The sequence below is a fragment of the Gnatocerus cornutus genome, chromosome 3 (assembly GCF_029298725.1).
Source record: "Gnatocerus cornutus isolate USDA-ARS CGAHR chromosome 3, icGnaCorn1.1, whole genome shotgun sequence".
NCBI classification, from domain to species: Eukaryota; Metazoa; Arthropoda; class Insecta; order Coleoptera; family Tenebrionidae; genus Gnatocerus; species Gnatocerus cornutus.
Window position 1 is genome coordinate 1,218,501 of NC_142235.1, and position 16,058 is coordinate 1,234,558.

Here is a 16,058-nt window from a genome sequence, read left to right on the forward strand (position 1 = left end):
TTTCATTTTAAATAAGCAAGTTGACTACTACTTCCCACATAACCAAAAGTGTCACAAATGCGTGAATCTTGTGATTCGATTTGTCTTATTGGCTTATTTTTGTTCCCAAAATTTCAAATTTTCATCTTTTGTAATTTATGAGAAAAATGTCAAAACATATATTGTCGTCTAAGCGGCAACATCCGAAAACTCAGTTGTGAAAAAAATTGGAAATTATTTTTTATATTTTTGAATAGATCTGACCTTAAGCTAAGATTTGATACCAATTAATCATTGAAAAAAAAATACTTACACTGCCAAAAAAACAGTTTTTTGCCCTCCTGTATAATTTTGTAAAAACTGAGATTGCGGTATATACGTTTGTAACAGTTAAAAGGTTAAACAATCCTAGTACACTCAAAAGCAAAAGAAATAAGCTTATGGACGGGATGGCTTGTAATAAGATGTATACTTTATATCAAACTTTTAGTGAGGTCCAAAGATCGATCCTGGCCCGAAATTTGGGACTGTACCCAAAAACTGTGTCGAGGAATGTATAGTATATCCGGTGAGAGATTGGGAGATTTCGACAGTTGACACATAGGTTGGCAGCAAATTATGCCACAAAATACACTAAAAACACTAAATTCCTACGCGAAATGGGTTGACAGGGTTGTCAGTAAGTTGGCTTATTTTGTTATTTTAAATTTCGCGCGTTTGGTACACTTTTTATTGCGTAGATTTAGTGACTTTTCTGTCATTCAAACTCTCACTGTACGAACTATACTTGATAGGGATATTTTTAAACACCGAAAGTTGCCGACATGCATGGCAGCATTTTGACAGGAACGCCAAAATTTGTAAACATTGATGAGACATTTACATTTCGCGTTGGAATAACATTAAAAACTGTTGATTTTTTCCAAAAATATGAGGTTATTGCCTTAAAAATTGAGATGGTTTTTAAATAAGTGGTTTCTTTGTTTGTTATTAACAGTGAAGTAATAGAATCTCGCCGATTAGCAGTTTACTATTGTGTTTTTGAAACACGAATGTTTAATCACCTAATTAAAGGATTGAAGACGACAAGAGAAGTGATGCAAGTGGAACTAGAATGAAATCTTAACCGAAATCTTCGCCTACTCGTCCACAAAGAAGTAGTAAATTCAAAATTTGATAAATTAGCTCTTTAACCACTTTAGTTGGAAACTGTCTGATTTTACTTCATGTATGTTTGCAACCTTACTGCATTTGCGTAAATTAAGCACACATTACTAACTTTATGATCAAATGCCCTACTTATGGCAAACTCTGAAGGAATCTTCAAATTCTAGCATTGTTAAATTTTTTGCAATGAATTGTTGTCAAAGGCAAACACAACTTTATTTTGTAGTTTAAAAATAATAAGCATACAGCATAGGTGTCTATTGTGCTTATGTATGAGTTTAGGTGTACCTCTTCGTATTAGATGTAACGAATGTAACCTATCATTGCGAAGTCTTCAATGGCAACTTACACACCGTCCAGTATAAGAAATGACCGGTATTTCATTTTTAGTGTTGTTTACTGGAGCACCAAGTAAACCACATGTGCCAACCTCTTTTTTGTGTGGTTCCACATTAGTCATCCTTCACCGCCACCACGCCCTGTGAAAGTGTCGGTGCAGGTGGCTTTTCTGGAGACCACAGCTTCTATAATCAGTCCTGTATCAGCTGCCAACAAATAAACTCTAATCAAACATTCAAAATTTTTATAATTTCTGGTCCTTCGAGCAACTACTTAAAATACGTTTTACTTTCAAAACACCATACAGTCCGCAATTGCACTTAACAAGTGTTTTGCCAAGTGCTTTCAATTTACAGTGCCGTTTTTAAGAGCCAGTGAAGTTCAAAAATTTAAATTTGTAAGTTAGTGTAAAAAAATCCATTTGACATATTGACCCAATTAGTACCAACTTTAATGAATTTTACTAACACAATACAATACACTGGTCATTCATGTATACTCGTTAACACTAAAGGGGGGGCCACACTATAAATTGGTATAACATATAGTTATCTCTTATTGGGTGGTGTCGAAAATCTGTACCCTCATAAAACATACAGGGTGCACCCGAATAAAGTGCAAAGATTTTAATCCCAAAATCAGACCACGCAGTTTGACATGACGGCAAAATTTTGCGTTCCGAAACGTCACCGTTTCCGAGAAAAAAATTAAAGATTTAAGTTTTATGCAGAAAACGCAGGGCGCCACTGCATTTGGATCCAATGTCAATTAAGTTCAGTCCAGGCCAAATGACAAAAAATGTCTTTATCAGAGTTCCCGTCAGTTAAACAATGATCGTGACAGAGAAATGTGGGTTTTACAGTGCCAAATTGTTCAAATTTGGATTATTTTGAGTTAGATTTTTTTTTATTTTTTGCCAGTCGTCAAAAGTGATGTGCTGCGGCTAAAGTTTCAAAAAGTGTTTTCTTTACGGATGAAACTAAATGGGATTGTCCAATGGAGAGCATTTGATCGGTTAGGTCACCTTACAAACAAATAAAGATTTTTTGAAGTCCTAATTTATTTCAAACAAATTATTTTTTTTGCAATAGTTACTTTTGAAAATGATGTTTTTAAAGCCAGTAATTAAGTAAAAGTTAAACAAGTATGATAAGAAGCGAGCGTAAACGTTTTTTGTACGAACCATTTTTATAGTCTTCGGAAAACAGTTGTTGAATTCCGTGCTATAAGTGTCGAATAACGGGTAATCCAAAGGGGTTTTGCCTCATTGGAATTTCATTTTTTTTTGCAGAATTATCATCAACAAGGGTGTCTGATATTGGAGTTAAAATCTTTGCACTTTATTCGAGTACACCCTGTATTTGTGGAGACGAGGAAGTTTTGTTGTTAAAAACGCAACTAGTGATATTTACGAGGTTTCTTTTTATTATTTTTTTAGATACCTACCTTAATTTGTGAAGGTGCACTATGTTTTCTTACTCCGCTGTGAATTCATGAACGACGATTTAGTAATCACAATTAACGATTGGCAAGATTGATAACATTCTAAAATATCTTTGCTTCATCTCTCGGAAACTACAACAGATAGAGAGATGTGTTTTCGCCATCGTTTTTCTGGCATTTTTCGAGAAAACAAATTATATCAAAATCTCACCATGAATTGAAAACTGTCGTAGTTTTTTCCACACGTCCATAAATAACTCAGTTATGACCGATTACTGTTTGAGTAATAGCGAGAGGGCAAAGATTTAATTTTTCCAAATAAACATTTAAGATCAGAACTTTGCAATTTTTTTTCAGTCAATTTTTCGCTTGTTTTTAAAACAAACTTTCGTTGTTTTACAAAGGTTACAATGCCAAAGTTGTAAGATTTTAGAAATTAATAATCTGATTGAAAGAGACGTTTTTTTGTTTCAGAATATTCTTTTACATTTCCTTCATTATTTTCTTTAATTCCGACAGCTTTAGGCATTGCTCATTGAATCATTCCTTTCTATTTTCTTTTAGATCAAACTTCCACATTTTATTGATACTACATATATTATATTTTCACTTTTTCAGTTGGAACTATTTGTCCAAAGAAAATGTTTCTGTTCTTGATGCTAGCACTGAGTTCAAACTATTTTAATTGTCAAGAAATCAACACCACTTTTCTCACAGGTTGTATTCATCAGTGAAAAAAACTATTTATAAATGTGATTTTCTAAAAGATGACGAAGATTGGAAGGGCTGGACTCTTCGAAACGCGTCGGACACTTTACAAGGACCTGTCACTGATCAGCGATTTTCAAGTATGAGCATGAAGTCGCAGTTCAATTTTTGACCACTATAACCAAAAATTTTAGGTTTGAAGACGATTGTCAACAACTCTATGATTTTCAATCCACGATCGTCTCTATCTGTCTCTATACAGTCGCCCTACAACATTAAGTTTTCGGTCATAAAGAAAGGATCAACTGATCAACGTAATTATGCAAATGATAGCGACAAATGGGTTCACTATACAATATTGACAAATAATATTACAATGTGTTTGTATGAAAACCACATTTTGCTTGCAAGTTTTTTACCAGACAACTTCTCGCATCTTGAGATAGCGGCCACAGCAAACATTAAGTGGAAAATTCATGAATGTACGAACTTTTATTACTTGACTAGCAAAGTTGACTTTTGGTTTTAGATCCCATAAGAACAGCTAATCACATTTCGAAAGAACCAACGAATCTTTCATTCCAAAACTTAGAATTGACTTTATTTGCATATCTGTGTTCTTATTGTTATGTAGAAGTTCATATATCAGGAAAACTAAAAAAGGTTCTTGATGCGACAAAAAGTAACTCTTCAAAACTGTGGAAACCTCTAAAATTTGATATAATTGATGCAAGCAATATAACACTAGTCAGAGGGACAAAAAATGGGAGATATGATGGATACTGGGGTGTTGATCTAAGACGTTTCGACGAAGAAAAAAAAATGGATGTAGGTAAAAGCTATTAAAATAGATAATACTTCTAAGGTTACTTAACACATCCAGTTCTTCAGATTTAGCTTCCGTTGAAGACTCAAAACAAGACAATTGTGGCTGCAAAATGACCAAAGCATGTCAAGTTGACTGTACCACCGGTAAGAAACTCAACATTCTTTTAATTTTAACTTTCTACGACAATATTTCAGCTCCTCAAGTCAACTTTATCCACAAGGAGTTTTCAAATTTTACTCTCGCGCTTTATTGGAACTTAACTGAAGAGTGCGAAATTAAGAAATTTGTCATCAAATTCGAAAATAAAACGTACAACACAACCAATTTTTCTTATTTTTTTGAGAATTTGGATGCTTGTACCAACTATACGATTGGAGTAGCTGCACAAACGCATCAAGACATCATTGGAAAAGAAGTTATTAAAACCATTGAAACAACAATAAATGGTGAGTGCCACATTTCGAGTGACCTAGGAAAGACTAATAAGTCTAGACAAAATTTAAAACATTTTGGTCATCGCGGGTCTCTTTTGTTGTTTCGGTATAGATTAGAACTCTTTTTTTCTCCTTTCTTAATAATTGTGGTCGTGTCGAAATAACCCTTTGGTCTGAAGCCTCAAATTTAAGTAAACAAAAAAGTTTCATAGAATTTTTACATGCGCACTACGTTTTTTTTACACAGCTATGGATTTTACAACAACGGTTTTTAAATTACGATTTACGATTTGCAAGTTAAATAACATTGACACGTTTAGTTGCTAAAATTACACGATTTTGGATTTGAATTTCTGGGAAAATAAGCCTCAATGAAAAATCAAATTTTTAATTCCAAAATTCAATTCACCAATTCAAAATTGGTTGCAAAACGACATCTTGCTATCTGTTTTAACTTCCGAGATATGAAGCAACGATATTTTCGATATTTTGGCGACCACCCAAATTTTTATCGGTCATAATTCAGTTATTTGTCGACGTACTTCAAAAATTAGAACAGTTTAGGATTCAGCGTAAAATTCTGCGTCAAATGAGCACCAATAACTTACGTTTGCTTTCGAAATAAACTAAACATTGAATAAAAATGTTTTCACGGCGTTTTTTGGTGATGATTTTTTCAATAAACTTTTTCGGAGCAAAATCAACGTTAAATACATTTGAGTTTACATCAATTGAAAGAACGGCTCAAGATTTCTCAACTGGCAAAATCTCAGATCAGTAGATCAAATAGTAGTAGCGATCAAAAAACGAAAAATTAAAAAATTTTATTGTATTGAGTTGAAATTATTTTTCGTGAAAAAATCGATCATCGCATTTTGGATAATTGAAAACAAATTCTAAAGAAAAAAGGCGCCAAAAAAACGTTGACGTAAAGCGTGTCTCTCAATATGTCATACTTTCAGTGATATTGAGCATAAAAAATTTCGAATTGAAAATTTACTATTCAAAAATTTATTGGGCCATAATTTAGTTTTCCGTTGTAGTATGTGGATTTTGAATAAAGATTTGGAATCTGCGTAAAATTCTGCGTAAAATGTGTCTCAAAAACTCAAGTTTGCTCTAAAAATTAGCGAGATATCGACCAAAAAAAAATCTGACAGTCATATAATTTTTTTTAGAAAAAATTAAATTTTCGATTTCCTAAAATACTAAAAACAGACTAAAACCGTATTTGTCCATCTGTCGTAATTTTTTTTTATCCAAATCTTAAAAAATGTAACCTTCCACGGCTGTGTAAAAAACATAGTGCGCATTTACAAATTTTTCAACAAAGCTTTGTCCTTTTAAAAGTAATTTATAAGAGAGCAGATAAGCACTGTGACTTTGCTACACCTCGTTACGAGCCATCCCGTCTATGAGCTCATTTCTTTTGCTGCTGACTGTACAAACATGACAATTAAATTGATGTAACTAGCATTTATGTCAAAAGATTTTACAACGACTCTGTTGTAATTATCTGAAAGGTAATTAAATTGGTGATAATAGTAGTAGGGTAGTGGCGGTTTCACTCTACGAGCTTGAGAAGTGACTTCGGCATAGGCGGGTTGACAATTTTTACCTATAATGACCTCTAGTGATGATACATCGACATAAAACCCTATAACGGAGTCACTTACTTGTTGATGTACGGGAAAAATTAGAACTGTTTTGGATTGAGCGTAAGATTCTGCGTCAAATAAGCACCAATAACTTATGTTTGGTTCACAAATTATCAAATAAAAACTGTTTGAAAGAGTTTTTTTTTCGGTGATTTTCAAAAAATTGTTTCAGAGCGACAACAACTTTAAATACCTTTGAGTTATACACCACCAATCGAAAGATTTACATTAAATCATCATAAAGAGGTTAATTGTCAATTCTAAAATCGTCGCTCATAAATCCATGGCCGTGTAAAATAACATAGTGCGCAATAACCAACTCTTCAACAACAAAGCTTCGAAATTTCTTCGTTCCCTCATTTTTTTTTAAGATAGTGCAGATTACTATCGACACCACCCATTGAAAGTTTACTGTAACTTTTCATCTCGCTCATTTCTTTTGCTGCTGACTGTGTAAAAATGACAATTACATCGATGTAACTCGCATTTCTATAATCGCCATTGGTGGTTCGATCAAAAGATTTGACAACAATTATCTGAAAGTTAATCAAATTGGTGGTAATAGAACTAAGGTGATGCCGGTTTCACTCCAGGACCTTGAGGAGTGACTCCGAGATAGATGTTTCTGAGGCATTTTCACAAGTTTGAGGTATTTGAACTTATGCCAGAGTCACTCTTTAAGGTCATGGAGTGAAACCGGCACTTACCATACTCCTAAAATTACTTTGTTTTTGAGTAAGTGGTCATTCTAGGGTTCAGCTTTGTGCTCATTTTACTCTTTCGTCAGATACTTTGATTGTGTCGCGGCATTTGATCAATATACTCCCAGGTCAATTGGCGCTCTAGGTTTGGTGGTCCACTCAGGTGTGCTCCACTAAACACCGAGTATTGGCCACATCATCTGAGTTGGCCCTCAAACTCAATCAAGTAGTGCTGAGAATTGTGACGTGTCAACTTGTAAAACTCTTTCAAATTTCTTATAAAATTTTTCCAGTTGCGAGTGAAAACTTTGGAGATGACGCTTTTTTAATGAAAACAGAAACTATTTTTTTTGATGGCACGGGAAATACTTACAGAAAGATTTTGCCATGCCTTAAACATGATTTGGGGAAGAATAACCAACGAAACAAATTTGGACAACGGGTTTTGAACAGTTCTTTGGATTTACCTTGGAGTGTCTGCAGAAATTATGTCCCACCATCAAAAAATAGCTCCAAAATTAGATACATCGTCAAGACATTACGTAAAAACTATAAAAATTTGAATAATTTAGTTTTAAATTTTTATTTTTAGAACCGTACCCTTTTGATGTCAGCACGATTGGTCTTGGGGAAGAATCCGTAAATTTGACATTCAAACTAGACGGTGAAAACACGACCAAATTGATTGTACTGTGCCGATTTGAATCGTCTGCGACAGAGTTTACAAAAAGTTTTGAAGAACAATCTCCCGATTTTCGAATCGACATATTGAAAGACGAAAACGATGTTTATAACTTCAGTTTTTCTACTCCTTTTGCAACCAGCAATCAAAACAATTCTTACGAGATAGTTACCAAAGTACCCCTATTAAAATGTTGCGGCAATGAAACACATCCTTACAATGTGGAAGTGGCACACGATTTTTTTCCCACCACGCTCACGAAGTTTGATGTCTGTTGCACTGAAGCCAAAAAGGGTGCTCCAAATAAAACTGTTTGTATTTATACTACTCAAAATATTACACACATCTCTCTCAAACCTCTTCGGAAATATACCATCAGCGTTCGGACCACTGATTTTACATTGCCTTTAATTCTTCTGCCTCCCTTTGAAACCAAGAGTGGCGGTACGTTTTTGACCCAACAAAATTTCCTCCTAATAGAAGTTTTAGTTCCAGTTTTGAACGGCAGTTTGACTGCACCGACGACCAACGCCACAACTGCTAATTTTACATTGTCAAAACAAACTTTCAGTGAAATCAATGGAGAAATTATTGCTTATTCTTTGATTTTGTTAACAGAAAATACGAAACAAGAGAAAAATTTTGGATTTTGGGACGGAAGTAACGAGACGTGGCCTCTCAATGAGACACAATTGACTCAAAATTTTTGGAATCCTTTCGGAAATGTTACAAAGTTGGAGCAAAACTTGTCGTTTATTATCGGGTGTGGTAAACCTGAGTTTAATCAACCGTTAAAAGAGAATACTGAGTATTGGTTGGTGGTGAGAGCTTTTACAAGCGCGGCTTACAAGGACAGTCCTATTTTGCCGTTTAAGACATTGCCAGCAATTTCAGCGCCTGAGAAGAATGAAGTGTTAATCTACGTGGGATTTGCATCAAGTGTCTTGATATTTTTTTTGTTGCTTTTAGTGGTGTGTCTTTATTTAAAGAAAAACAAAATTTCTCAACTCAGGACTGATGAAACAGAGCTTATGATGAACCAATTAAGAAAGTCTGACGGAATCAAATCCTCACAGTTTAACCAGTTTATGTCTGATAGATTTCTAAAGAAACTGAAACAAGAATTTGATGTAAGATTTTACAATTTTACTTCAAATTTTGCAAAAAAATTGTTTTAGGGTTTTGAAGTGGAACAAACCGAGTCGGTCACCGACGCTTTGCAACCAACGAACATCGAGAAGAATAAGAACGGCGGTCAATTTGTACCATGTAAGTGTTTTTCCCCAAGTTTTATTACCAAATGTGTGGTGGTGCCGAGTTCACTCCACGACGTTTAGGAGTGACCCGTCATAGGTTTTATGTCGATGCAGATCACTTGAGTCATTCTATGTCAAAATTCTCAAACTCCTCAAGGTCGTTGAGTGAAACCGGCACTACCTTACTACTATTTCAACCAATTTTATTTTCAGATAATTACAACAGAGTTGTTGTAAAAGCTTTTGATCAAACCAATGGCGACTACGTAAATGCGAGTTACATCGATGTAATTGTCATGTTTGTACAGTACGCATTGAAAGGAATGAGCTCAACGGGGTATAGAAAACTCATAATGCTCATGTGCACCCTCAATAAAACGCATTTAAGAAGATGAAGCTTTGTTGAAAAGTTTCTAAATACGCATTGTGTTCTTTACACAGCCCGTCGAGGGCCTCATTTTGAAAGATTTAGAAAAATCGGTGCTCCGTATCTCCAACATTACGATAGATGGAAAAATACGTTTTAAGTCATCGTTTTTCACGCTTTTTTTTTATCTAAGAAATCGAAAATTCGATTTTTTCGAAAAAAAAACCTTACTAAAACTATGTCTAATTTCTACTGTCGATATCATTATTTTTAGAGCAAACTTAAGTTGTAAGAGCTCATTGTACGCAGAATTTTACGCAAATTCCAAAAGCGATTTTAAAATCCACCTACGACAACAGATAACTGAATTTTGGTTAATTAAATTTTTGTTCAATTTGTTTTTTTTGTTCAATATCTTGGAAAGTATGACAGATAGAAAAAAAAGCTCTGGGTCATTGTTTTCGTTGTGCTTTTTTTTTTTAAATATCCAAAATTCGGTGATCGATTTCTTCACAAAAAAAAACGACTTAATACAAGAAAATTTTTTAATTTTTCGTTTTTTGACCGCTACTCGTAAGCTATTTAACCGATCTGAGATTTCGCTAGTTGATAAACCTGAAGCCGCTTTTTCAATTGTTGTAATCTCAAATGTATTTAAGGCCGATTTCGCCTAGAAAAAGTTTTTTGAAAAAATAACCACAAAACGATCTTTTGAAAACAGTTTTTAGTTAATGTCTCGTTTATTTGTAAAGCAAACTTCAGTTATGACTGCTTATTTGACACATAATCTTACACTAAATCTCTAACTGTTTTATAGCTATTTATTTGAGAAGGATATTGAGTAATTCATAATGAACGAAAACGTTACTTGCTAACGTCCGAGTTTTTTATGAATTATTTAATATCCGTAGTAAATATAAAGCTTTATCGAAACATGTACAAAGGTGGCAATGCTAGCACCTAACAGTTCTGCAAATTTTCAATTTTTGACCGAAGTTTTGAACGCGATGAATCAGCGATGAAAGCATTTCCCTAGATATTTTATGTTACAATTAATATAAATAAGTGGAAATTGTCAGATTTTGGTCTTCGGAGTTTTAATTCTCGTAAATACATTGAATATTAAGGATTGATGGCAACTATGCTGTTATGAAATAGTAACTATGTTATTATGAATTATTTGTATCATCACTATTATGATGTAGTTTATACATATGTAAGCATACAAACGTATTAGATATATACGTTTATGTATATTATTATTATATATACAGTATGTCCCCGGATTGAGTTCACAAGAGGAAAAAAAACTGTATTTTTCATTTTACAAAAAAATGACAAAGGAATAATACTTTTTGCTTAATTAAAAACAAATAAATCTTTAATCAAAACTTTAATATTATCAGGCTGTGTTCTTAAAATCGATAAAAACAAAAAATAACAAAGAACTTTTTTATTTTTTATTTTGCAAAAAATGTCAAAGGAATAAAATTTATTCCTTAATTTAAACAAATTTCAACTATTCGATTAAGGGGATATTTAACAAACTGTAACGGTAAATTCTGCTTCAAAATTCTGCGTTAAGGAAAAATTATATGAAACATTCTATAAACATCCAAACGTCAAATGTAGCATCTCCCTTCAACCCTCATTATTTGTAGACGGCACTCTTTTAGTGAGTTACCCACGTTCAGTCTGTTTACTACGGTAATAAAACCATAAATAAAAACTACTTCTAATTAAAACCCCAACCCGAGTGGTTTTGATTATTATTACCATCATCTTGTGGTCAGGACAATAGCTAATAGTTTTGACAGCACTGATGGTGAAATTATTTTTGCCCATGGCCAGTAAATTTTAAATACTTTGATAGTAGAGTCCGATACTTTACAAATTACACCTATGAAACTTAATAATTACAATATCTTATTGTTATTATTTAATGTTTATCTTCATAAATAAATTAAATTTTTCCCGAAAAGGTGGGATTTGTGTAATTGCAAAAATTGTAGAATTAATAGATGCACTGAGATCTTCGAATTTTGTCCAAGATTTTTGTAAATGTAACAAAAAATAGTGAACATAATTATAAATAATTAAATTATAAATAATAATTATATTCTGTTGTTTTAGTGATTGATCTATCTTTTAAAACCTTTAAATTACGAGTAATTTTTCAGTATTTTCACCACCCCAAAGTCATAATTTTAACAACAAGACGTTATACTACTGTCTGGTTGTTCTCAAAATACGTATGTGTGCATTTTGAAAAGTCTACGCATGTGAAATGCTAAAAATTATTTCGCTTTCAGCCAAGTTTTCGTATTTAATTAATCAAAAAGTCATTAAATATTTACTTTACAAAAATTGTATAAAGCATTTAACATGGTGCACGTTGAACAGATTCATATGCAAAAAACAGAAAGCAATTTACTCAAATAGTTTTCGAGTAATCGTGTTTGGAAAAATACATTGAATTTGCCTTATATTGAAATTTGTTCGAGATCTCCTTAAAAATTAAGGATAATGGCAAATATTTATCACCTAAACTATTCTAAAACAATTTAAAATCCTAATTCATCAGATATAAAGTTCAAAATTTTGAAATGATTATCCTCAAAGCTACGTTCAGTTTGAATGAAAGAGAAAAATCTTGTTTCAGGCAAATTTAAGATTTTGTGTGTTTATGGAAAAGCTTCAGTTGTAAACTATCCCTTCGGCTACAAAATTGATTTATGGTACCCGCATTTCTACCTACCAGACAGACCTCTCTGGTACAGAGAAAAGAGATGTCACTGCTAGACAAGGATAACATGCTTCGAATATGAAATTTTCCAAACACGATTTCTCAAAAACTATTAACTTTAAAAAAAATCGGTTTGGTCGACATTATGCAAAATTAATCTACGCATGTGGAGTGCTAAAAATTATTTCGCTTTTAGCCAAGTTTTCATATTTAATTAATCAAAAAGTCATTAAAGAATCATTTTTCAAAAATTATATATAGCATTCAACATAGTGCACGTTGAACAGATTCATATGCAAAAAACAGAAAGCAATTTATTCAAATAGTTTTCGAGTAATCGTGTTTGGAAAAATACATTGAATTTGCCCTATACTGAAATTTGTTTGATATCCCCTTAACCCACAAACTCTTTCAGCACATAATTCAATTCTAACTCGTAATTCTTTAAGACTGTTTTCAATTTTCTCAATAATTGTTTTGAATTTTAATACTTATATACTTTTATACACCTTATTTATTGACATTTTGTCTTAATCTTTAACGCACTATTTGATATTTCTATTCCACAGCCTGCTTATATTTACCTACAATTAAACAATTCAGTAAATAAAAATATGAAAAAATTGAATTTCAGAGTACAAATTAATAATTTTGAAATTTTAATTGCAGATTTATCTGTTTTGAATTAAGCAAAAAATGTTATTCCTTTACCATTTTTTTGTAAAATGGAAAATAAAGTTTTTTTCCCTCTTGTGAACTCAATCCGGGGACATACTGTATACGTCTTAATGTTCATGTTTCGATAAAATTTTTAACGTAAGTCAACAAATAACTGAGTTTTGACTGATTAAAATTTTAGGTAGTCGTCGGAAGGTTTGAAAATATCGTTGCTCCACATCTCGGACGCTAAAACAGCTAGAGAAATGTTAATTTTTTCATTGTTTTTCTTGCATTTTGTTTGCTGAGAATTTGCTCTTACATTTTCCGAAAGTTGAATTTTTATTTGGGCTCATTTCATGTAGAATTTTATGCTGATTTCAAATCCAAAATCGTAAGATTTCAACAACTAAAAGTGCGACTGTTATCAAACTTGCCAATAGTCAATCGTGTTTTCTAAAATCGTCGTTTAGAAATTGAAAACTGTGTAAAAAAAAACATAGTGCGCAATTACAAGTTTTTCGAAATTTTTTCGTCTCTGATTATCGACACCACCTCGCTGATAAGCTCATTTATTTCGCTGCTGACTGTACCAAAACTCGGTTTGAACTTTTTGTTTAAGGGCTTTAACTGCACTAAGGCCTACATAGCGGCCCAAGGACCACAACCTACCACGTTTAGCTGTTTCTGGAAAATGATATGGCAAGAAAACATTGTAGTCATTATCATGGCGTCAAACAAAGAGGTTAAGTGGTTTGGCACACAAATTTTTTTTCTCAAAATCGGTACTTTCAGAACACGTGTAAACAATATTGGCCAAACAAGAAAAACGACGCTTTAGAATTTGATAGAATAAAAATTTCGCTAATTTCCCAGAGACATTGCAACTCTTACATCGAACGAGAACTCGATGTTTCGTACAACGATAGTAACAGAGTGGTCATCCAGCTCCAGATAACAGCGGAAACTGAACATTACTTTCCTAACAATATTCTCCCCATCGTCAAATTTCTAAGAGAGAAGTGTAGCATCTGTCGTCCAGTTCTCATTCATTCAGGGTCTGTAGTCTTTTTCTTTTTCCCGCTATAAAAATCGGTATTTTAAGGCACGGAATTGGTAGAACCGGAGCTATCATTCTCTGCGATTTAGCGTTGCAGATGATTGACTACAAAGGAAGCGCGGATTTTCGGTCTTTGACGATGTGTTTGAGGAAACAAAGACATTTAATGGTCAAGAATTTGGTAACTTTAAATAAATGTTCCAGAGAGGAATTAACCGGGGAGTTTTAGGAGCACTACGTTTTGGCTCATTTTACAGTCAAAGAGTATATAGATCAAACAAACCCGTTTACAAAACATCATGGTAAAAACGCAATCAAAGAACAGTTTGAGTACTTGAAAATATTGTGTTTCCACGACTCGTTGCTTCAGAAGTTTACTTTCAAAAACCAAACTCTTGGAGACTATACAGATTTGGTCACCTCAGGTCAGTTAGTATGAAACTCTTTTTGTAGTTATTCAAGAGTTGTAGTTCTTCGTTTCGGAGGCCGACAGAAATATTGGATTGCGCGGGATCCAACCATAGAGGAATCTGCAGCGTTTTGGACCATGGTGGCCAACGAATCCATCCAAAATATTACGTTTCTGAACAAGGTAAAATTTGGTACAAACGTTCTTCTATTGATGGTTTTGTGTTAGAAAATTCCTTTCCGAAATGTGTCTTTCAATGGGGAAAAAGAAGTGGTCAAGCTCAACCATGTCATGGCGGAACAAATGAGCTTCCACACAGTTAGAATATTCTCAATACATAGAAACAGTGTGAAGAGTAACCAGGTGACATTGAAAATAAATAAAATAAAATAATAAATAGATTATTCAGGAACTGCAAATATCCGTGTTTGAATTCAACGAGTGGGAGGACAACAGTTTATTACCAAATTCTTCCGAAAATTTCGTTGAGTTTGTGAAGACAGTTAATCAAAGAAAATCGTCAAAACCACATATAATTTTGTGCGAGTGTGTAACCACTTTTTTCTGTTTCTATTAAGATTGTGTGTTTTTTTCAGTGATGGAAGCACTTCAAGTGGTTTGTTTGTGGTTTTATCTTATATTCTCGAACAATACGAAGCTCAGGGTGTAACTGATGTTTGCACTGCTGTTAGAGTTGCTCGAAGAAGTGGAAAAGAATTTGTTACAGAGGTAATTTGTAGATTCGTTTTATAGTGAATAATTATGTGTATTTTTTTTATTTCAGAATCAACTAAAATTTTTGTATGACTGTATAAATGTAATCGAAGATGTTTTATGACCCTGTTATTTTTATTTACAAATAAATGAGGTCAACAAACCTTAATCAATTCCATTACAATGTGTTTTAAGTTGCCATCTTACAATCAGTAATGTTAAGTAACATTTTAAACACATCGCGTCACCTGCTCTTTAGTTACGAACCCTGTAATTTTAGTTAGCAAGATTTAATAATTGTCAAAATTTTGTTTTAGTTTCAACGTTTTTTATATTAGCAATTTGAGGTCGTAGAAATAGTATAGTATGTAACACGTTTATAAACTCGTGACTAATGGGACGTTTATAAAATTTGTTACCCAATCCACTATTTTGTACCCTTCCTCTATGCAGTGCGAACTCGAAATTCAAACCATTTGGCAAAATTGATTGCTAGACTAGATTGCCAATCGTGCATATTTACCGTTTACTCATATTGATTAATAGACAATCAGGAATTTAACAATATTGTCATATGTCTATAATAATACAAGGTTGCCCACCTAAAACTTCTTCCAGTGCTAATTTTTGCTATTTATAAACGGAGTTCAATAACTGTAAAAATCACGATTTGATATAGAAACGGACAATAGGGTCCAACAGTGGTGAAGTCACATCAAGCGCAAAAGTTTGAAGCACTCTCCTACTTAAAAAAGCTGTTTTAAAACTAAACCTTATGTATATGTATAATGCAATCACGATCTTTTTAGACCAGAGTAGGCCATGTTTTTTTCCTCTTTTTGTTAGCTACTGATAGACGTAGTTTTTTTACTGTCACATATGACATGTGTCTTTCAAGCATGCTAGTTT

The 16,058-nt window shown here is 33.1% G+C and overlaps 1 protein-coding gene across 1 annotated transcript in view; it reads left to right on the forward strand.

The window, feature by feature from the left end:
• LOC148176735 (uncharacterized) overlaps positions 1–15,318 on the forward strand; it is a 36,758-nt gene extending 21,440 nt beyond the window's left edge. The window contains exons 2-21 of the mRNA XM_088032127.1: positions 3,547–3,645; positions 3,696–3,776; positions 3,831–4,118; positions 4,166–4,468; positions 4,528–4,608; positions 4,660–4,911; positions 7,552–7,800; positions 7,851–8,384; positions 8,430–9,070; positions 9,119–9,209; positions 9,410–9,483; positions 13,589–13,711; positions 13,762–14,024; positions 14,072–14,207; positions 14,256–14,451; positions 14,497–14,618; positions 14,664–14,798; positions 14,845–14,981; positions 15,032–15,164; positions 15,220–15,318. Of these exons, the coding sequence (XP_087888253.1) occupies positions 3,570–3,645; positions 3,696–3,776; positions 3,831–4,118; positions 4,166–4,468; positions 4,528–4,608; positions 4,660–4,911; positions 7,552–7,800; positions 7,851–8,384; positions 8,430–9,070; positions 9,119–9,209; positions 9,410–9,483; positions 13,589–13,711; positions 13,762–14,024; positions 14,072–14,207; positions 14,256–14,451; positions 14,497–14,618; positions 14,664–14,798; positions 14,845–14,981; positions 15,032–15,164; positions 15,220–15,273 (3,969 nt within the window). The 5' untranslated portion in view covers positions 3,547–3,569 and the 3' untranslated portion in view covers positions 15,274–15,318. The remainder of the gene's footprint in view (positions 1–3,546; positions 3,646–3,695; positions 3,777–3,830; positions 4,119–4,165; positions 4,469–4,527; positions 4,609–4,659; positions 4,912–7,551; positions 7,801–7,850; positions 8,385–8,429; positions 9,071–9,118; positions 9,210–9,409; positions 9,484–13,588; positions 13,712–13,761; positions 14,025–14,071; positions 14,208–14,255; positions 14,452–14,496; positions 14,619–14,663; positions 14,799–14,844; positions 14,982–15,031; positions 15,165–15,219) is intronic.
• Positions 15,319–16,058: the final 740 nt, after the last annotated feature.